Source organism: Galeopterus variegatus, unplaced genomic scaffold, assembly GCF_000696425.1.
Source record: "Galeopterus variegatus unplaced genomic scaffold, G_variegatus-3.0.2 Scaffold6797, whole genome shotgun sequence".
NCBI lineage: Eukaryota > Metazoa > Chordata > Mammalia > Dermoptera > Cynocephalidae > Galeopterus > Galeopterus variegatus.
Window position 1 is genome coordinate 87378 of NW_007732908.1, and position 22868 is coordinate 110245.

The window sequence follows — 22868 nt, forward strand, 5'->3', positions numbered from 1 at the left end:
CTCAAAAAGGACAAAAAAAAAAAAAAAAAAAAAAGGTCTTTGTCAGAAGAGTGTTTCATAGGACTTCTTCATGCTGTTACCATACGTTTTTGAGCTTTTTCCTTAGTAGCATGAGAAAAATCTCTGCTTTAGTCCTGTGTCACCATAGTTTTTTTGAGCCTTATTGCCTGTTCACCTGTAGTCAGCAGTGCTACTCTGTCTGAGCCAGGATTATGATTTATCTCCTTCTGATGCTGAGAAGTGTACTGGCTTTCTTTGCTCTATTGTACTGCTCTTGTACTGTTTAGGTGCACTCATCCCTGAGGGGCTTGTGAGAAGTTATTCTGATCCACTGCAGTAGGATAGAGATTGCTACAATAGAGATCTGCTTCCTAAACACCCATCTCTTCCATTAAATGGAGGGGAATAAAATCTGTCTGAACCCTGTCTGTTTCTGTTTCTTCAAGGTCCTGTGTCCATACCTTGTTACAATACTTAGTATTTTCTTTATTTTCCTCCTTTTCTTGATGGGGCCCTCTTAGAAAGACAGGTTTCTCATACAGCTTTCCTCCTTAGTGTACGTTAGCACTTAACATATAGTAGGTCTTAACCAATGTTTGATGAATGAGTCAATGAAAGGTTGAATGACTTTGTTATAAGCTCAACAGAGCTTATTTAGAAGGAAAAAGAAAGGAGAAAATCTCAGGTTTGCCACGGCCATTTAAAATATCTAATTTAAATATAGTTTTATTTATCCTTAGAAACACTTTTTTATCTTTCAATATATACCTAAGGACATATTTATAAATTATTTGGCATTTTAGGCTTGACTGGTTATATGATTATCTTATATACTGCCTACACTGTGACTCAGGATAGCACATTGTCTCTGTATTTTGAATTGGACTAGTACCAGGAATACCCACTACATGAGCAGTGTGGGAATGTTTAGCAGCATCATTTCCTTGTGATAAAGCCTTACAACTTTCCCATAAATAGTCACCTTATCTGTGATCTGGCATTTTCTTTTGAAGTATTTGATAGTTTCTGAGGCTTCCTAAGGTTTTTTTAACAATACCTCATTCCTCATTATCCATTCACAGTTCTTTTCTATGTCAGCTGTTGATCTTATGTGAACTTACCGTGGAAAATCAAAATTTTCTTTAGTCACAGGAAGTCTTACTGGTTATTCATCTCCAGAAGTTTTGGTTCATAACTGTACTGACTCTCTACCCTAACAAAACCTACAGTTTGCTTATTTGAGCAGGTGTGTCTTGGTTGAGGCGGATGTCTGAAGTTAACTAAATAGTCTATGGGCAATTTCACCCTGGGCCTTATCACATCCAAACTTGCCATTGTTAAATATAGATATTCCCTTTCGGAAAAAGAATAATTTTTAGTTTGTCTTTTAAACCTGATGATACTACTAAAAGGTATTCAAGTAACTGAACGATCACAAAACAAAACCTTTAAATACTTGAAGACTATAACACCATGCTTACCGATCTTTTGTTTGATTTAACTTTTAAATTTATCCTATCACCAATTCCCATTTTTTTCTCATAGCACTATGATATAATATAATAAATATATAAATATTATATGTAAATATAATATAATAATATATTATATAAATATTACATTTATTATGCTAAATAAATATTATATGTTAGGTACCCTGTACAACCCTCTATGTTGTGTTTAGTAAACACTAGTATTAGTTTTCTATCACTGATGTAACAAATTCCCACAAACTTAGTGTCTTAAAACAATTCAAATTTACTGTCTTACTGTCTTAGAGATCGGAAGTTCAAAATGAGATTTAGGGGGCTAAAATGAAGGTGTTATCAGGACTGGTTCCATTGGGAGGCACTAGGGAAGAATCTGTTCCTTGCTTTTTCTGTCTTTTACAGGCTGTCCTTACTCTATGGCTTGTGGCCCTGTGCACATTGATTGTATATAAATTAATTTGGGGTGTATTGCCATCTTTTCAGTGTTAAGTCTAATACCAATGACTATTTTGCTAGGCATTCCTTTCTGATTCATGAAGTATCAAATGTTTAGATGTCCATAATGTTTAACATTTTTCATAATAATTTAGCAGAAACTACTAATCTTAGAAGTCAAGTGAAGAAGAGGCCATAGCAGTTTATTCACTTACCATGCTTAGTGAAAGGTATTATTTTTAATGTTTTTGACTGATTCAGTATAATCAATTTAAGTACCAATTGGCAGCAGTGAAGGTGGGTAACACTGCTGCTTGAAAGTCTGGTTCTCCAGCCCAGCTGGAAAGGGAATGGAGACTCTTCCAGCTGTTTTTCAGACTTGTTTAAAGATTTTGTTTTGTTTTGTTTTGTTTTTCTTGGAGTTTCCAATGGAGATGCCAAGCTGGCAGCAAATGAAGTGTACTGTAATGTGAAGCCTTATAAATATGTGTTGCATTATGGCCATCATTATCAAAAGTACTGGTGCAGAAATGTGCAAAAGGAAGATTTTCAAATTAAGGTTGGCCTGTACATATAAATGTTAGCTTGTAAAGCTCAAGAAATACTAAACTGTAGTCCATTAGTCCCCTACATTTTATTGCCCTTTTTGGAATAATTGTGTACTTCAGAACATCCTTTAATCTGAGCTGGCTTGTGGTTGTTTGAGAATGTAGCTTCTTTTTTCTTTATCCTTTTTATACTTAGATGAGGAAAATGCACTGCATTTTATAGATAAATCAGAGCAAAAAAGCAATTTTCTTCCCACCTTTTTATCTTCATGGAGGCCCAGCTTTTAGGCACTTGAATGATGCATTTGTACTCGGTTCCACTGAAAAAATCTTCGAAGTCACTTTTTTTTTTTTTTTTGGCTTCTTGTAGAATGCACTATTTGCGATCATGGTAAAAAAGAACACTTTTCTTATGATAGTGAGGAGCAGACCTTTGTTTCAAAGTCTCAAAGTTTTTACTTCTACTTCATCACCTTATAGAAATTAAAGTGGATCCTTCTTTAAAATGATTATCACCTCTTTATTTAAATTAAGAAAGATTTAATTTATATTGAGACAGAGGATTCCTAAATATTAGTGCTGAATGTATTTGTCATGGTTTTACTGGGCAAAAACTTTGATTTGTATTGAGCGAGGCTTTCTTTGATATTTTAGCTTTACTATTAGATTAGCTTAGCTGGTGTGGTGGGACTGGAAACTAGTTAGGAGATTTCATACATTTCTCCATGCTTGCTATTTAATATAAACAAAGTGCTATTTGTAAATCAGGATAGAAGTTATCAATTGCAAGTATTGTGCCTTACTGGGAAATGTTTTATTTTAACATTTTAAAATTGTCTCATACCTATCAGATGATGGCTAACGTTTATAACTTTGATTTATATGGTCATCAGTTAGTTATAAAGTAAATGAATTAAACTTGGTAGGTAAGAATGATATAATATAGAGGAAAAGATTTGTCCTATTAAATTGAAAGTGTTTCCATTAACCAAATAGCTCATGTGAATTATTACACAAAAAAGATTAAACAACTGACTTTCAGCATGCGTAGAACAAAATTGGTATTTCAGCCATAGGTCATGTATTTTTACAAAATGTGTTAGCAAATTTTATTTTGGGTAATTAATGGTACATAATTTTAAATTATATGATATATAAACTTTTAAAGTTTTCAAATATTGTCCAATGTACTTTCTTTTCTATTTATAGACAAACTGATGTAGCAAAGGTAAATCTTTGATACTTTTTAGTACTAATTATGAAATATCTTTCCAAGTTCTTTTAGGAGGGCCTCAAAAGTTAAAAAGTAATGTAGGATAAACTAGTCACTGTAATCTCTGAGTGGCAGAGAAATAGCCCTTGTACTGCCTAACACCAACATCCTGCAATGGGGCTAAAATTCATCAAACACAGAAGCCTTTTCCTCTGAGACTGCTCTCAGAATCCCTTTAATAGGGCATTCTACACAGCCCCTTCTAGTCAATTGGAAACATCACAACAGAGAGTATCCATTTGCTAACCCAGGCCTAGACCATGGTGGCCAATACAATTTACATGACTTTATGTTGTTCCCATATGCTGTTTTAATATTGAAATATTTGAATTTTCAAACAATGTTTGTGCCAGGGAAACCCTACATATAACTTAAGGCTTCCTGCTTCTTGGGCAGAATAATTAGGAAGGGTAAAAATGCACTAGATCAAATTAAGATTCTCTATAGCCACCAGAGTACTCCATCTTTTATGTAATGATGCCCCTGGAATCAGTCTTCAGTATGATATCCAGTTATTAATTACCATTGTCTATGAGCCAGTATAAATATTAAGTGGCAAAAAGCATTACTGATATTAAGGCCTTGGAATATTAAGTTCCAGAAGCCTGCACCCTATTGTTGTAAAATGCAGTTACTGAGAGCCACATCTGGCATGCATCATAATCTGGAATGGCTTAGTTCTTATGCAGGACATCACATACTTTGGGGCAGTATTAAATCCTGTAGGTCATAAAGATGGTGGCTATGCCTATAAAACAGACTCAGAGGAAGAAGGATTTCAGTAGAAAAATTGCTTTGTTTGTCATGGGGCTACAATAATTATTCTTATCTTCAGGTGGATGGATGTGTGGGTGGATGTGAAAAGATAAATAGACACAGGTGGTACTTAAAGTGAAAAAAAAGGAAAAGACACAGAGTGTGTTCTTTCAGACCATATACAAAGAGCTGCTTATTTGCAGATACGCCATGACCAATCATAGGGGTCAGGGTGGGGGTAGGGGGCGGTTGAGAGCATAGAGGAAATGCTAGTCTATGCATATATTATCTCATTATAAAGGGATAGGATAGTCCTGTTGAAATGGAAACTAGGTGACACTTTTTCCTATCACTCTTTTGGCTACTTAAGCTTTGAGAAAGGTTTTCAATTTTGCAGGGAGAAAGTTTGGTATTTTGATATTTCATATTACATATGTATTCTTATTGGGAAGCCTAGAAATTATTGTGTCTTAGAGGGTTTTTTTTTTTTGTGTGTGTGTGTGTGTGTGTGTGTGTGTGTGTCTTTTTCCGTGTCCGGCAACGGATCGCAACCCTCAGTGTCGCCCCCGTACCGGACCGGGACCGGCAACGGGATCGCAGCCCTTGGCGTTGCTCCTGCGCCTCGCTCAGCCAGTGAGCGGGAACCGGTCTGTATGTGGGATCCGAACCCTCGGCGGGAGCGCCGCCACACTTCCCAAGTGGCACACTATAGCAGTGCGCCACCGGGCCGGCCCCTAGAGGGGTTTTTAAACTCAGATCTGAGTAACTCCAAAAAGCTCAAATTACTTTTTGTCTGCCTCTTAAAAGACACAGTGTCAGGGTATGAAAATGTCTTTTTCCCCCATTATGATGTTTCTCTAAAATTTGATTTGTCTGAGTTATATTACCCCGTCCCCCAGCATTTTTCAGTGTTACAGTTAGTAATAAGATAGTGTTTTATATATGTGTAAACTTTCCCATTTAGGGAAAGCAAGCCAAGTTAATCTTACTTATGGCATCTGGAAAATCAGGAAAGCAGCATAGCACAGTAGGCACCAGCAGGTGCTCTAGAAGCAGACTGCTGGGACTGGAATCCTGGCTTGACCTATTCCTAGGTATGGAGCCTTGGAAATATTCTCCAAGTCCCAGTTTTCTGTTCTCTAATAGTAAGAATATAATATGCACTTATTACATATATATGGTATATATAACAGTATATCTTATATATGCTTATTGTAAGAATAAATGAGAGAAGACATAAAAATTTTGCACAGTGCCTGCAACCTAATCAGAACTCAAAACTAGCTGTTATTAACTTGCATGCATTTATAAACTAAAGGCTTTACTTTTTTCTTCTAGCAACATGCAAAGATTTCTCTTGTTTTGTTGGACCCTTTTGACTGTATAACTTCAGTTCAAGGTATAAAGAAATGGGATAGTTATCAGTTCTTTTAGACAAGTCTCCTAGAGGCCAATAGAATAATTTCAGGCCGTGGTGTTGCTCTGCTGCATTAACTTCCCTGCAGGCCAACTGTGGGTAGACATGCATCTTTCTATTGGTACGTTGGTTGTTGAAAAAGCTGGGATATATTTCACGCACCATAAAGTGCACAATTTGGTGGATTTTGGTATATTTACAAGGTTGTACGACCATCACTACTACCTAATTCCATTACTCAGAAAGAAACCTCATATCCCTTAGCAATCACTCCCCATTCCCCACATTCCCCAGCCCTTAGCAGCAGCTAATCTACTTTCTGTTTCTATGGATTTACCTATTCTAGATTTTTCACATAAATAGAGTCATACAATATGTGACCGTTTGTGACTGGCTTCTTTCATCATTTTAATGTTTGAGGGTTTATTCATGTTGTATCATATATCAGAACTTCATTTCTTTTTAAGGCTGAATAATATTCCATTGTATGGATATACCACATTTTGTTTATTCATTCATCAGTTGATAGAGATACATTGTTTTACAGTTTTGTTTTTAGGGAAATCTTTGAAAGTAAACTGCCCTCGTCAGAATATGTATTATGTATTTATATTCTTTTTCTTTCTTTTTTTTTTTTGTCTTTTTCGTGACCGGTAAGGGGATTGCAACCCTTGGTGTGCTGTCACCCACACTGCGCTCAGCCAGTGAGCGCACCGGCCATTCCCATATAGGATCCGAACCTGCGGGTGGGAGCGTCGCTGCGCTCCCAGCGCTGCAGTCTCCCTAGTGCGCCATGGGCTCGGCCCTTTATATTCTTTTTCTTCTGAGGCAAATTATTGTTGACTTTTTAAGGGGAAGTTTTGTAGGCTTTGGATCAAAAAATGCAATCCAAGGTTTGTTTATTTATTTATTTTCGTGGCTGGCCAGTGCGGGGATCCAAACCCATGACCTTGGTGTTATAAGGCTGTGCTCTAACCAACTGAGCTAACTGGCCAGCCCAATGTGAATTTTATTTTAGAGAGGGTGAAATAGTGTTCTTTCATTCAAGCCAAGTTGTTTTGTATTTTAACTCTAAAGCTTTTCTGAACTTTTCTAGGGAAAAAGAGGAGCAACTAACTCGTGTGACTGAAGTTCAGAAGTTGCAGGCCCAGCAGGCAGATGCTGCTCTGGAAGAGTTTAAGCGACAGGTGGAACTGAACTCAGAAAAAGTCTATGCTGAAATGAAAGAGCAGGTAGGGAGGCAGCCATACCATCCTTTTTGAAAGTCACTATCTCAGTAGGAAGGTACATTCTCATCTTAAATATGACAGAAAGATTTCACTTAAAAAAAAAAAAAACTTTATCAAAATTACCCATACAATTGGGTCAGAGATTCAAAATGTGAAAGAGTTATTACCACTTGATGCATCCTTAAAGCAAGGGCAGAATGAGATCATTTGAAAGTTCCTTCTACAAATGTAGCAATGGCACGAATGTATCTCCCCTTCAGAGGATGGATCAGAGTATAAGAAAAATGCCATTACTGATCAGTTTCTGTAGAGCAAGGGTTCAAGTTAACCATGTCTGTGTTTTTTGTGTTCCATAAATAATGTTTTATTGATCAGTTATAGCAAATTATTTTCAACTGGCATTTCAGTAGGACACAGGCTGTCTCCAGTTCTTATACAGGACAAGTGGTAGTTTTTAGTTTTGAGAGAAAATTAAAAATTTGTTAAAAAATAAAAGGAATTAAGGTATCCATCATGAAGAATCAATAATTGTTAACACTCTGTTTTACATTACAAGTGAAGTTTTAGTTTGCTTTGTTATTTATGTCTAAGCACATTATTCTCTCCTCTGTACCTTTGAGAAAACCATTATAATTAATTTAGGGTTTATTATTTCCAGTCTATTTTATACTTTTATATGCACATATAATGTACACATATATATAACATGCATATATATTTTATAGGCTTAAATAATAGTTTTGTTTTTCTAAACAAAATGGTATAAATACTAACAGATTTTATGTATTATTATTGTTTGCCCTTTTATATTTAATATTACATATCTGTGCTCCAACCATGTTTAGTATAATCCTTTTAGCGCTAAATATATTTTATCGTATGAATATCATATTTTATTTATCATCTTCCCTATTCATGTATATTTAGTTTCTTTTCAAGTTTTCCTGATTAGAAAGAATGCAATACTTGGTGGTGATTTTGTTTTCAATTGGAGGCATCTTCCTTAAGAGTCCAAAGCACACACTGGGTGGTAGAAATGTCTCTAAGAAAGATTTCATGTTTGAATCTGACTGAGCCCTGTAGAGTTTACTGTTTGGAACTGTGTTTATTTTTGCTATTATTTTCTCAATTCTGATTTTCACTCATACCTATTTGTGTGCATTTGGTCCCTGAGAGTGGGGTCTGAGATCTCATTCTTTCTGTTTTCCACTCACTACCCGAGGCAAAAGCTGGATTCCTGCTGAGAGTTTGTACTGGAAAGCAGAGACTGAAAGTCTCTGCTATGTGGATGTGCATCTCTTTCCAGCTCCCTGCTATGATCAGGGCCCAGGCCGTAGCATGTATATCTGTTCCAAATATTCAATGGAACTGCATAGGAAGCTCTCTGATATACTTAAAATAAAAAAAAAATAGAGAAAATATTGAAGAAGAAGGACCCAAGCAAGAATTTTTAAGTATATTGTTAAGAATCTTAGGCTAAAAATTAGGTGTTTGAAAGTGCTAAGGCCAACAGTACAACTTTCTGAGAAAAAGCAACTATGACAGTCACCTTTGACTCAGTAAATGTACTTCTTGGGGCTGATAACATAATATTAACAGATCACAGAATTCATGGGTAAGTAAGGAGAGAAAAACAAGCAAACAACATGGGACCTGTGGAAACACTCTGTAGAACAAGGAAAAGGCTTTTGCATCTAGCACTCACAGAATAAAAGCATATTTCTGAAAACGGTCTACTGTAGAATTCAGAAAAAAAAAATTCTGAATCGTACCTTTATAAGAGGCCACATATCAAGTAAAATTAATACAATGGAACCTGCATACATCCTGGAAAAATATTGAATCTCAAGAGTAAAATGAATATCCTGCAAGTTTCTAGGCAGGATGACACTGGCAAATAAATTAGAAAAAATGATGAAATAATGCACAGTTTAGAAAATGCTGTGACTCAATTTTACACGTGACCAACGGGTTTTACAAAAACAATAAAAAACTTTCCTTGTGTATAAGAGCTTACGTAATATATACTACTTATTTCTTTTCTGGGAAAAGTTATACGAACACATTAACCAATCCAGAGATGAAGTGGAAGACTTCCCATACCTGGGGAAACCATCATATAAAAAGATGAGGAAAGAACACTGGAATCCAACACAGTAGAAACAAATTTAAATATTTTTTACAAATCAGATTATAAAATAGAATGCTAATGTTAGTTGATTCTTGGGAAAGAAGGCATATAAAGTAGAAAATACAAATTTAATAACTCCTTTAATCTAAATCCCTAAATTACATTAACAAAGATAAGTAGGTGGATAGTGAGAACGCTGGAGGAGCAAAGTATGCTAAAACTCTTTGTCATGAATACATGAGACTTGTAAGATTCTTAAAATTAGGGAAATGTGGGTTAAAATAATTTAGAAATATATAAACACAGGCATGAATAAAAGTAACAAGATATACATTCTCATAAAAATCTTGAGAAGATAACAAAACTTGAGAGGAGATACTGCCAAAGGAACAGAAACAGAAACACAACAAAATTCCCCAAATAAGACAGTTTATCATTGTAATAATAAACATTAATAGGTTAAATTTTTCTAGTAAAAAAGGTATTGATTAGCAGACTTAAATCCATGAATATGCAGTTTATAAAAGACACAACTAAAATAATGTTCCGTAAAAATTATATTAAAAGGATGATGAATATATGTCACATATTCAGATAAAAAGAAAGAAGGACTGTAATACTATAATACAAATTAGAATCAGTAAAAGTCAGTAAATTGGACAAAGGGACATACTTTTGCATGCTAAAGGCAAGAGTACTCAATTCAAATTTGAAAACATGTTAGGGATACACAAAGAAATTGACAGATAGTCATGGGATGCATTAATTTATTTTTCTCCCTCTTTGACAGATCAGGGGGACAAAAACCAAACATATAGGAGGTCTAAATAACAGTTTATATAACAGCTATATTTCTACTTCCTACTATTTAGTGGCAGCACATTAAATCCTTACTTTCACGGAACAGTTACAAAACTTGGTAGACCATAAAGAAACCCTCAATATAGCTGCAAAACTTGACATGTCAGAGAACACATATTTTTACCACAATGCAGCAAACTAGAAATTACATTTCAGTTAAAATTGCTTCATTAGATTTCACCAAAATTAAAAACTTGCTCTTTGAAAGACACTATTAAAAAACAACAAAGGGAAATAAGGCAAGCCGAAGAATCATTGAAAAGATTCACAATACATATATTTATAAGAATTTGCATCCAAAATATAAAAGAAATTTTACAACTCAATAAGACAAATAACCCAATTAAAAATAGGCAAAAAGACTGGAACAGACACCTGACAGGAAACTATATGCAAATGACAAATAAGCACATAAAAAAATGCTCAATATCATCATCATTCATCAGGGAAATGCATATTAAAAGCAAACTAAGATTCTAGAATACTTTCTTGTGAATGGTTAAAATGATGACGATTGATTGACAATACCAAGTGCTGGCAAAGATGTTGTGTAACTAAAGCTCTCATACACTGCTGGTAGGTATGTAAAATAGTACATGTGTCCTTGAAAAACTGCCAATTTTCTTAAAAAGTGAAACATAAAATGACCATATGTCAGTCATATCATTCCGATGTATTAACCAAGAGAAATAAAGACATGCCTAGACAGAGACGTGTGCGTAAGTATTGACCCAGCAGCTTTATTCACAAAAGCCCAAAACTTGAGCAATCCAAATGTACCTCAGAAAGTGAAAGGATAAACAAGATGTGGAATACATAGTGGAATACTACTCAGCAGTAAAAAGGAATAAACTACTGATACCCACAACATGGGTGAATCTCAAAATCCTGCTTGGTAAAAGAATATAAAAACAGAAGAGTAAATACTGGAAGTAATCTCTGAGGCCACTGTTAGTATAATGGTGAGTTTTTTATTTTTGCAGACTATCAGCCCAGTTTGTTTCAGAGCAAAAGTCTTGTCTCATCTTCTGTGGGCGGGTGCCAGTTTCAGTTAAGCTTCAAAGCCTTTGCTTGGGAGTGTTTGTACTCGTGCCACTCAGGGGTGACTCTGAGGCTTGGGTGGTGATTTAAATCACCCCACCCAGTGACTGCAGGCACTCATGAAACATTGTCCAGGATAGACCATATGCTTGGCCACAAGACATCTCAGTAAATTTAAAAGGATTAAAATCATACAAAGTATGTTCTTTGACCCCAATGGTAGTAAATTAGAAATAAACAACAGAAGGAAATCTGGGACATCTTCACATTCTTGGAAATTAAACACCACTTTTAAATAACTCATGTGTCAAAAGAAATTAGAAAATATTTTGAACTGAATTAAAATAAAAATATGGCATGTCAAAATTTATGGAATGCAGCTAAAGCAGTGTTTAGAGAAAAATTTATAGCTTTAAACACCTGTATTCAAAAAGAAAGTTTTCAAATCAGTGACCAATACTTCAGCTCAAGAAACCAGGAAAAGAAAAGCAAGCTTCTGTCTAAGCAAGCAGAAGAAAAGAAATAATAAAGATTAGAGGAGAAAGCAAAGGTTTGAATACAGAAATGTAGAGAAAATCAGTGAAGCCAGAAATTGGTTCTGTGAAAAGATCAACAAAATTGACAAACTTTAGCTTGACTGACCAAACAAACCAAGTGAAGAGATACAAATTAACAAGTTAGGAATGAGGAGAGGATGCCACTATCAATGCTATAGAAAATGAAAAGATTATAAGGTGATGTTACTAAAAATTTTATACCAACAAATTATACAATTTAGATGAAGTGGACAAATTCTAGAAAGATACAAATTACCAAAACTGTCTCAAGAAGAGATAGAAAGTTTGAATTGAACTATAGTAAGGTAATGTAATACCAATTAAAAATCTTCTCATAAAGAAAAGTCCAGGACCAGATGGCTCCACCAATAAATTACATAAAATATTTACAGAAAATATAATTTTAACTCCTTGAAAACTCTTTCAGAAAACTGAGGAGGAAGGAACACTTCCCAGTTCATTCTATGAGGCCAGTATTACCTGATGTCAAAGCCGGACAAAGACATCATGAGAAAACTGCACACTAATATCTAACATGAACATAGAATAAAACTCTTAATGATATTTTTGTAAACTGAATCCAGCAACATATAAAAATGATTGTACACCATGACCAACTGGTATTTATCCCATGAATCCAAGGTTGTTTTAACATTTGAAAATCAATTAATGTTATATATGCATCATATTAGTAGAATAAAAGACAAAATCTCATGATCATCCCAAAAGAGGCAAAAAAAAAAAAAAAAAAAAAAAAAAAAAAGCATTTGAAAAAGTCTGACACCCATTTATGATTTAAAAAAAAAATTCTTGGCAAATTAGGACTAGAAATGAACTTATTCAACCTAATAAAGGACATCTATGAAAATCTCACAGCTAATAAACTTAATGTTGAAAGATTTAGTACTCTTCCTCCTAAGAACAAGGCAAAAATATCTGCTTTTGCCACTTTTGTTCAACATTTGTATTGGAGGTTCTAGCTGGTATACACACACACACACACATGCACACACAAACAAAAGATTGGAAAGGAAGCCCAGATATTTCAGATGTCATGGTCCTGTGTGGTGAAATCCCATAAAGTCCCTAAAAGGAGTATTAGCACTAATAAATGATTTAAACAAGTTTGCAAGATATAAGAGTAATATACAAAAATTAATCACATTTCTACATACTAGCAAGGAAATATCTAAAAATGAAATAAAACAATTTAATTCTTTTTTTTTTTTTCCTTTTTTGTCTTTTTTCATGACTGGTAACGGGATCGCAACCCTCAGTGTCGCGTTCGTACCGCGACTGGCAACGGGATCGCAACCCTCGGTGTCACGCCCGCACCACGCTCAACCAGTGAGCGGACTGGTCTGTATATGGGATCCAAACCCTTGGCGGGAGCACCACCGTGCTCCCAGACGCCGCACTCTTACCGAGTGCGCTACCGGGCCAGCCCAAAACAATTTAATTCTTTATTTATTTATTTATTTATTTTTGTCTTTTTTCTATGTCCGGCAACGGATTGCAACCCTCAGTGTTGCCCCCGTACCGGACCGGGGACCGGCGACGGGATTGCAAGCCTCGGCGTTGCTCCCGCGCCTCGCTCAGCCAGTGAGCGGGAGCCGGTCTGTACGTGGGATCCGAACCCTCGGACGGGAGCGCTGCCGCGCTTCCCAAGCGGCGCACTATCCAGTGCGCCACCGGGCGGCCCCCAATTTAATTCTTAATAGCATAAAAAATAAAACATTTACAAATAAACTAACGAAGTAATTTGAGGATGTGTTAAAAACTATAAAATATTGCTGAGAGAAATTTTAAAAGGTCAAAGTAAGTTGAGAGCCACTGTATGTTCCTGCATTAGAAGATTCAATAGTCAGGATGGCAGCTCTCCCCAAATTGGCCTGTAAATTAAATGCAGTCCCTGTAAAAATTCTGATGTATTTTGTTGTAGAAATTGACAATAAGAAATGTTTATTAGTAAATTAAAAAAAAAAACAAATTAAATCAGCAATGAGCTGTTTTCCAACTAACACATAGGTGGAAATCTATGAAGGCCTGAGGAAAGAGGCAGTGACATACATTTCAGGTGGGAGTGTAACGTTGTATAACCTTTGTGAGGGATTGTTTTAACACTGTGCTTATTTATCTGTTGGTTCTACTAATAGGTTTTATTTTTTAGAGATACAGAGTTGCAAGGTGTGTGCTCAAGAATGTTTATTGTGATGTTATTAGTGGTTAAATATTAGAAAATATATGTCCAAAAATTTGAAGGAATGTAGAAAATGATTAATTTTTTTTTAAGTTAAAATAGGAATCTCTGATTTGTATCGCAAAACTGAAAGCCCTGGAGATAATGTCATCTCAGAAACCATTATATTAAGAATCCTACCCAGACACAAAATGAAACTTCCATCAAATAAGGATAGCCAGGGTGAAAGAGTATTTGTGAAATTGATTCTGGAGTCACCCTTTCAATTGGCCCCTCCTCCTATCCTTTCTGGCTGCTCTTTCTGTGCCTGGCTTGTGATCTGTCTTTTATTTTGCTTCACCAATCCTGCCAGACCCATTTGACTCTCCCTCTTCTTTACCTTTAGTTCATGAGTTCCCACAAAGTAATAATAATGTTTTGTAATGATGAATATGCTAAGTATCCTGATTTAATCATTACACACTGTATGCAGATATTGATACTCAACTCTGTAACCCACAAATATGTATAATCAATTATGTTTCATTGAAAAAAAAAGGTCCTGAGTTCCTACCTTCTCGGTATCACATCTCTATGGACTGGATAAATGATCTGATGAAGGACCCTATTTTGTGCATGCCTCTGGGATCCCTCTCCTTCCCCTACATACCCTATTCCTGTATCTGTCTTGGTGAGCTGCCCTCACCAGGCCTGATCTGTCCAGTGGTGCTAGATTCAGACTCCTTGAAAAGTGATAGTGTTGACAACCACCAACCAGGAAATTCTTTTGGTTGTCCTCTATTGAAGAATTGTTCTTTAGTGGTTTCAATTACACATAGTTTTGCCAAGTGCAATTAGGGTTCTGTAACAGAGAAAGCACCCTTGGTACATGGGTAGTAATAAGGGACCCAATTTATTACAGAATCCTTATAGCTTGGCTCATTCACAAATTATTCAAGTAATTATTATATGGCAAATTTGAACAAATGTTAAACAGCATGTGTTAAATACATGTGTTAAAACATGGTAAATTAGAAGTCTTCTATTTCAGATTATTAGTTGATTAAAAAGTGAATCTGATATAGCTCAAATTCTAAAAGAAAATAAGTCAGGAGGTTCATTATTTGGAGAATTGTAATGTTTTTAGACTTTTCCATAGTTTATATTTTTAACAGTCTTCCTTTTCTGTTCTTGTTTTGAACTGCTTTTCTCTTTCTACAGAAATATTTTGTGTAAAAGCCAGCAGAGCTGTAGGGCATCTTTTTCCATTTGTAAACCGCTACAGATAGGAGACAATTGGATTTTGGATTAAAAAATAAAAGCTTTGAGTTTGTTTTAGAAAGAGAATTGCTGTTTCAAAAATGAGGCCCATGAGAGAAAACGAAACAGACTTAAAGTTTTTAAAAAATTGCTTCACACTGTTTCACTTTGAAGAACTTTTTCTAAAAGTGAGTAATAACCTAATTTTTACTCCAAAGGTGAAATTCATTATAAGGGTTAGCTGTCAGCAATTAATTTGGTAGCATTAGTTAGAATAATTTCTATGTATGTACATAATCATTTTTAAAGAAAATAGTGTTCTTATTCACCTGTTCTCTGTGAAACCAATAAATGACTGAAAAAGACAGCTATGTTTTTTGAAGTATTGGCAGCAATTTTAAAGTGAAAGTTTTTAATCTTATAAACCGACTGCATGAATGTTAGATAACTAGTTCCTCCTGGGGCCACTTGACTTTTCTAGTATTTTTTTCCTCTTGAAAATACATCCTCATTAAATAATGTTTGCTGCTAAATATCTGGATTTAAATCTTTCTTTCTTTCTTTCTTTTAACAATCATTGATACATGATATTAACTTCATACCTGGAATACTCACTAGTTTGCCATGAAAACAAAATTCCTAGTCGAAAACTGCTGCTGTTGACTAGTGGGGTTGATTCTGACTCCTAGCACAATTGAAAGTGGCTATCCAGTTCCTTGATTTCCTTAGAGATTTTAAGTTTAGTTTATCATCCCATTACTGAGGTTGAATTAATGAAAAACATTCTCAACTTGCAAGGAAGGAAGAATGCCAACTGGATATATTTGTGTCATTATGTGTAGCTGGATAACAAACAGACCAAAAAGATCAGACAAACCATTCATTATGTCTTATACCTTTGTCCTGTTGTCCTTTCAGGCCCATGCTGGCCCATGTAATTTTAAATAAGATTATTAAACTAGTTTTAATATAATAAAAGGCCCAATATAAATAGAAGCATCTTCTCTTAGATACTTTCTGATGATAATGGAGAAATTGCTCACTCTGTTTTTAAAAATTTTGTCTTCAAATAAGTTAGGTAGCAGAGGTACAATTTTAGAGTGTATTTAAATGTTTAAGTAGAGGCTGTTGTGATAATCAATTCTAAATGACAATATCCAGAGAATATATATAAATATTTGGCTTTGAAAAACAAATAATTAAAACAAATCTTAACTTTTATTTTTAAGTGCTTAATTGAATAGTAAGTGAAGCTTTTTCCTAATATTCATTAATGACTGATCTCTTTTGTAGAAGCAAAATAAGCAAAAAAAAAAAAAAAAGTATACTTAGAATGTCAGACTAGAAATCATGTCATTCTTTCCGCATTTGGCTGATTTGTGAAAATAGTAACATTATTATTTTTTAACCCCTTGACTGTTTTTATAAAGTATACTTAGAATGTCAGACTAGAAATCATGTCATTCTTTCTGCATTTGGCTGATTTGTGAAAATAGTAACATTATTATTTTTTAACCCCTTGACTGTTTTTATTGATCAGTGAAAGCATTCAACAGACTTGATTTATTCTTTCATTCATTTATAAAAAAATTATGAATAGCTCTATATCAGCCACTATTGCAGATTCTGGAAATATGGAGACATTATTTACAGACATGTTTGTGGCTTGCAAAATAGGCGAATGCATAGGGGTGTGTGTGTTTATAATAGGTGGTGTAACTAGTGGAGTAATTAGGTTATTAGAAGAACACAGAGGAGGAACATCTAAGAAGGCAGTAAGTTATTCACTTATCTGCAATTATGGCATCTTTGTGTTACTGTGAGTTTCTTAAATGTTTACTTACTAAAATATTATTAGTAATGAATTTAGTAAAGTCACTAAATATAAAGTCAGATATAAAAATCAATTTTATTTCTATTTACCAGCAACACATAGAAATAAAATCTGAAGAAGATGCCACTTTTAGAAGTATCAAAAAGCCTCACTTATCTAAGAATACATCTACCAAAAGATGTGCAAGGCCTTTATTGTGAAAACTGGAAAGTGTTATTGAGAGAAACTAGAGAAGTTGAGGGATATATCATGTGTACGGATTTGAAGTCTCAGTGTTATAAAAATGGCAGTTCTCCTCAAATCAATCTATGGAATTAACACAATTCTAAAAATCAAAATCTTAGCAGTGCGTTTTTGGAGGAAGTGAGGGATACTGACGAGCTGATTCCATGGTATATGAAAGAGTTTAAAATAGGTAAGGCAATCCTGAAGAAGAATGTAACTGGAGAACTTACACTACCAGATACCGAGACTACTATTAAGCTATCAGTATAAATACGGCATGGTATTTGGCACAAGACGACCAATGGAATAGAAGAAAAGAGGCAAAAAATGGACCCACACGTGTATGATCAGTGTGATTCATGTCAAAGGCAGTATGGCAGTGCAGTGGTGAAAGAATGATTATTTCAGCAAGTGGTGCTGCACCAAGTGGGTAGTCATATGGAAAAAAAAAGGAAGAATCTTGTCCATTATTTTACCCCAGTAAAAAAATTAATTCCAGAAAGACTGTAGATATACAAGTGAAAGCTAAAACCATAAAATTTCCAGATAAAAATGTAGGAACTACTTTTGATAATTGGCAATAGGTGAAGATTTTCTAAAAAGGAAACAGAAAGACATAAAAACAAAATACTTTAAAATTGGACCTCATCATAATTACGAACTTCTTTTCATCAAAAGAGACCAGTATAGAGATGAAAAGGTAACCCCAGACTGGGAGAAGATATTTGCAATTCAGATACTGAGCAAAAGACTCATCCAGAATAGATAAATAACTTCTGCAAACCAATAAGAAAAGGGCAGACTCCAAATGGGCAAAAGACTTGAACAGATATTTCACAAAAGTTCATTTCACAATGGTCAATTAACAATATAAAAAGATTCTCAGTTTCTTTAGTCATCAGGGAGATGCGAAAATAGAACCACAGTGTGATACTACTATACTACACTTCCACCAGAATGGCTTAAATGAAAAAGACAGAGAATAACAAGTGTGGACAGGGTGTGGAACAAGGAAACTCACGTGTACTACTAATGTGAGTGTAAGTTGGTAAAACCACTTTGGAAAACTCTACTTTGGCAATATCTACTAAAACTGAATATATACATACCTTATGTCCAGCTATTCTGTTCCTAAGTGCGTACTCTACAGAAAAGTGTATAGGAGGGATCTTCAAAAAGTTCATGGGAAGATTCATATTTCATTCTGTTTTTCCATGAACTTTTTGAAGTACCCTCATAAAATTGACAAAAAGACATATACTAGAATATTAATAGCAGCTGTACTTATAACATCCAAAAAACCGGAAACTACACAAATCTATCAGCAGTAAAATGGGTAAATAATATATGATATAGTCACACAGCAGAATACTATGCAGCAATTGAAATTAAGAATCTGCAGCTCGTTTTGATTCTCACAGATGTAATGCTGAGTGAAAGAAACGAGCCACAAAGATCACAAAGAGTTTGCATGATATGATTGCATTTATATTAGGAACAAAATCAAGCAAAATTGGTCAATGCAGGTTACCCTTGTGTTGACAGGTAATGACACCTGAGGTACTATTTATTGACCTGAGTGCTAGTCACATGGAGGTGTTCAGTTTGAGAAAATTCATCTATGCTCACTTTACTCTGTGTATATTTCAATAAAATATTTTTTAAAATGCTAATAATACTTGTCCAAAAGGAATTTATCATTCAATATATATGAAAATGTTTTAATTTCCTTAAGTGTAGTTCCAAAACATTGGTGATGTTCTACAGTAATGGTGATGTTCATAAAAACATTAATAATAATTCATTTAATTTTATTCCTTTTCCTATATTAATAAAGAAACATGCCTCTAAAGAAGTATTAAGGTTGAGGCGGCGCTCCCACCGAGGGTTCGGATCCCACATACAGACCGGTTCCCGCTCACTGGCTGAGCGAGGCGCGGGAGCAGCGCCGAGGGTTGCGATCCCGTTGCCGGTCCCGGTCCGGTACGGGGGCGACACTGAGGGTTGCGATCCGTTGCCAGACACGGAAAAAGACAAAAAAAAGGAAAAAAAAAAAAAAAAAGTATGAAGGTTGAATGATCTGAAAGCTGTCAAATGGAATAACGAAATAAGGGGCAATTCCCTGAGTAGAGAAGAATACTTAGTTCATTAATGGATATGTTAAGTCTCTTATTTTATTTAATTTAGGTAAACTCTCTTATGGTGTTAGTAAATTATAATGTATTTATGTTTCTAGAAATATTTCTACATTTCATATCTCTTTCATTTCATACCAGTCTTTCCCTACACTAACCTTTATACAAGATATATTGTCATTCTATCAATTAATGATTCTCTCTCACAAATGAACTACAGATATGATTAATTAATGCGTGAATTGATTTTCCTTGTTGAGGACATTGGTTCCTACTGGGTTTTTAGCCAGGCGCAGAAATATTTGTTTATCTGTCTTTCTGCCATTTGTATCTATCTACTAGCCTGCCTATCTATCTCCGTGTATCTATATATATAAGTATCTATCTGTGTATCTGTCTGTATTTCAGTATATGAGTATATGAGAAAATATTTGGAGGGTTATTTGTTATAGTTTATGTAAATATATATTAAGTACAATAAAATATTTTGAATTTTATATTTGTGTACAATTGTATAATTGTATAATACGAATTGTATATGTCAGATTATTTGAATGTAGCAAAACAATAGTACTTTACTAGAGAAAAAGAGCAATAATTTATCATGACTGTATTTGACAAACACTGCCAAATGTTCACACAATATACGTTCATACTTTCTTGCTAATAAAACTCTCATTTAGGGCAACATGAGACAGTTTTGAAACTACAGACTCTTACCTTTCATATAAAGCAAGGACATTTAATGTACAGGTTGAGATGCAAAACAGGATAATTAATTTGCTCTTGGAAGGAACTTGCAGGAAATAAAAAAGATTCAACTCAGCTAATAGGTACCCTTTGCCCTTATCCCTTTACCCTTCACCCTTTGTGCTGCCCTTCCCAGATGTTCAATGCTGAAGAAGTCATTTTGCAACTATTGGGGGGAGGTTGAATTGCAGTAACCTTAACCTTGACATCTTTGAGCTGTTGATGTAGCAGCCTACTTCTGAACTTTTTGTAACATGAGGAAAAAAATAAAGACCTATGTTGTTTAAGCTGTGGATACTTCTCTTTTCTCTTACGTGGAACAAAAAGTAATGCCTGAGTCATCATGTCAGGAAGATCTGACACCCTTCATTACCTTTCTTTTTTGCTTCTTTAAATACTAAACAGTCACAGAAATGCACCTAAGCCCTTTTCTGCTCCTTATTGGGCTACCAAGTTTTACTCTTAGGTTTCCTTAAAACCTGAGTTCCACAATAAAGGACTTGGCTTCTTCTTTTTCGTTTTACTTGAAGTCAAATGGAATATGGAATGATGTCTGATGGAGTAGAATCTTTTGCATCTATGGCAACTGAGAACCCTGTGTTTTTATCCAAAGTTTAGCTACTTTATGACTTGCTTTTTTAGCTTTTGCTAAATTGTAGAAGGAGAATGGAGTGGGGTCTGGCATTTTCGGTCAGTACAATCTAAAATAGTATGTCTTTCATTTTCTTATGATATCAATTGTTTTTTACTTTGAATTTTTCTTAATTTTTAGGTATAAAAGCACTCTCATGTGTTTTAAATTGTTTTCTATTTTATTTTATTTTATTTTATTTTTTTAAAAGATGACCGGTAAGGGGATCTTAACCCTTGACTTGGTGTTGTCAGCACCACGCTCAGCCAGTGAGCGAACCGGCCATCTGTATATGGGATCCGAACCCGGGGCCTTGGTGTTATCAGCACCGCACTCTCCCGAGTGAGCCACGGGCCGGCCCATCCAGGGAATATTTCTAAGGCCTTTTCATATTTTGCTCTTTTTGTTTGTTTCTGCTGTATTTCTTTATTTTAAAGTATTTTTCTTTCTTTAGCTCAAAGTCAACCCTCCATACCAGCCTCCTAGATAATTCATTTTTTTCACACATTTAACTAGTGCTTTCTAAGCCATCATCTTCTCTAAGTGTTCTCCAGATTTCTGTCAAATGAATCCTTCTGTGCTACTGGCAGGATGTTTCCTTTCAGCCTTTTCTTCTTAGCCTCTAACTATTTTAATTACAGACAATGATTCTGTTTTTAGATATGTTATTCTATTTTTACCAACTTTGAGTATGTGAAACTCTTAATTTTTATTTTAAATATGTAAGTGTGTAATATTTTAAATATTTTAAACTTTGTTACTTATTTTTAATATTTCAAATGTGCTGAAGTAAAAAAAAAATCAATTTCATATGAAAATATGTCCTAAAAATACTAAATAGACCAGGTCTACTCTCCTTGATTTACCTTCTCTTTTTTCTTCCCCTTTCACTTTTGCATACTCTTCCATTCATCCTTATGAATTTTTAAAACACAAAATAATTTTTATTTTATTATTATTTTAAAATTAACAGATCATAATCATATATATGGAGTATAATGAGATGTTTTGATATATGTATACAATATGGATGATTAAAATAAGCTAATTAACATGTCCATCACTTTTTGTGGTGAGACATTTGAAATATACTTATCAATTTTGAAATATACTATTAGTAATAATATGTTACTCTTAACTGTAATCACCATGCTGTGCAATAGTTCACTAGAACTTGTTCCTTTTGTCTAACTGACAGTTTATACTTTTTGAATAGCATCTCCCCACCTTCCACCAGCCTCTGGTAACTACCGTTGTACTCTCTACTTCTATGAGTTTGACGTTTTTAGATTCCACATATAAGTAAGATTATGCAGTTTTGTCTTTCCATGCCTGGCTTATTTCACTTGACATAGTGTCTTCCAGGTTCATCCGTGGTGTTGCAAGTGACAGAATTTCCTTCTTTTAAAAGTAGCAGCTCAATATACCAGTGAAGCAAAATAATAAATAAAGCAGCCAGTGATAGAATGGTTCTCACATTAACTGACAATTGCCTCAGAAAAAAATATTTTCCTAATATTTCCAAATGTGCAGTGGTAGAAAGACAAATAAAATAACTGCACTTCTTTGAAAAAAGCCTCCATTTTCACGTTATAGACGTAGAGAGCTTTCTCATTACTGTTTGTAAGAACATCTCTTTCCTCTTACATATAAAAGAGCATCTGACAAAAGCACATACAAAATAATAGAAAAAGTTAGATCCAACACTTATTTATTTTGTATATGTGAAATAATTTGGCACTAAGTGTTGAAAATTTAGTTTATAATTTGATTAGTATTTATTGAGTCTTTGTAGGTACCAGGCACTGTGCTAAATGGTTGGTATACATCTGTTAACAAGGGGTTACATCACAGTGGCTGAGACAGCCTTTAAAAACAGCTCTAATAAAGAACTAAATTATACAGCAAGCCTGAAGGTGATGTGTCCTATGGAACAAAAGAGCAGCAAATCATGGAAAGGGGGACTAAGTGGACGGGGCCGGGAGTGGGGGGTGGGGGGAGACTACAATTTAAAATTTAGAATAAGATGTTCTTAGAGGACTCAATACAAAGGTGACATTTAAGCAAAATATTAAGACTTTAAGAGCCATGGGACTATCTGGGGGGAAGTTTCTAG

At 34.6% G+C, this 22868-nt stretch overlaps 1 protein-coding gene across 1 annotated transcript in view; it reads left to right on the forward strand.

Annotated features, from left to right (window-relative positions):
* Positions 1-22868, forward strand: part of LOC103606719 (centrosomal protein of 112 kDa-like) — a 74089-nt gene that overhangs the window by 49560 nt on the left and 1661 nt on the right. The window contains exon 6 of the mRNA XM_008591268.1: positions 7016-7151. Coding sequence (XP_008589490.1) covers positions 7016-7151 — 136 coding nt within the window. The remainder of the gene's footprint in view (positions 1-7015; positions 7152-22868) is intronic.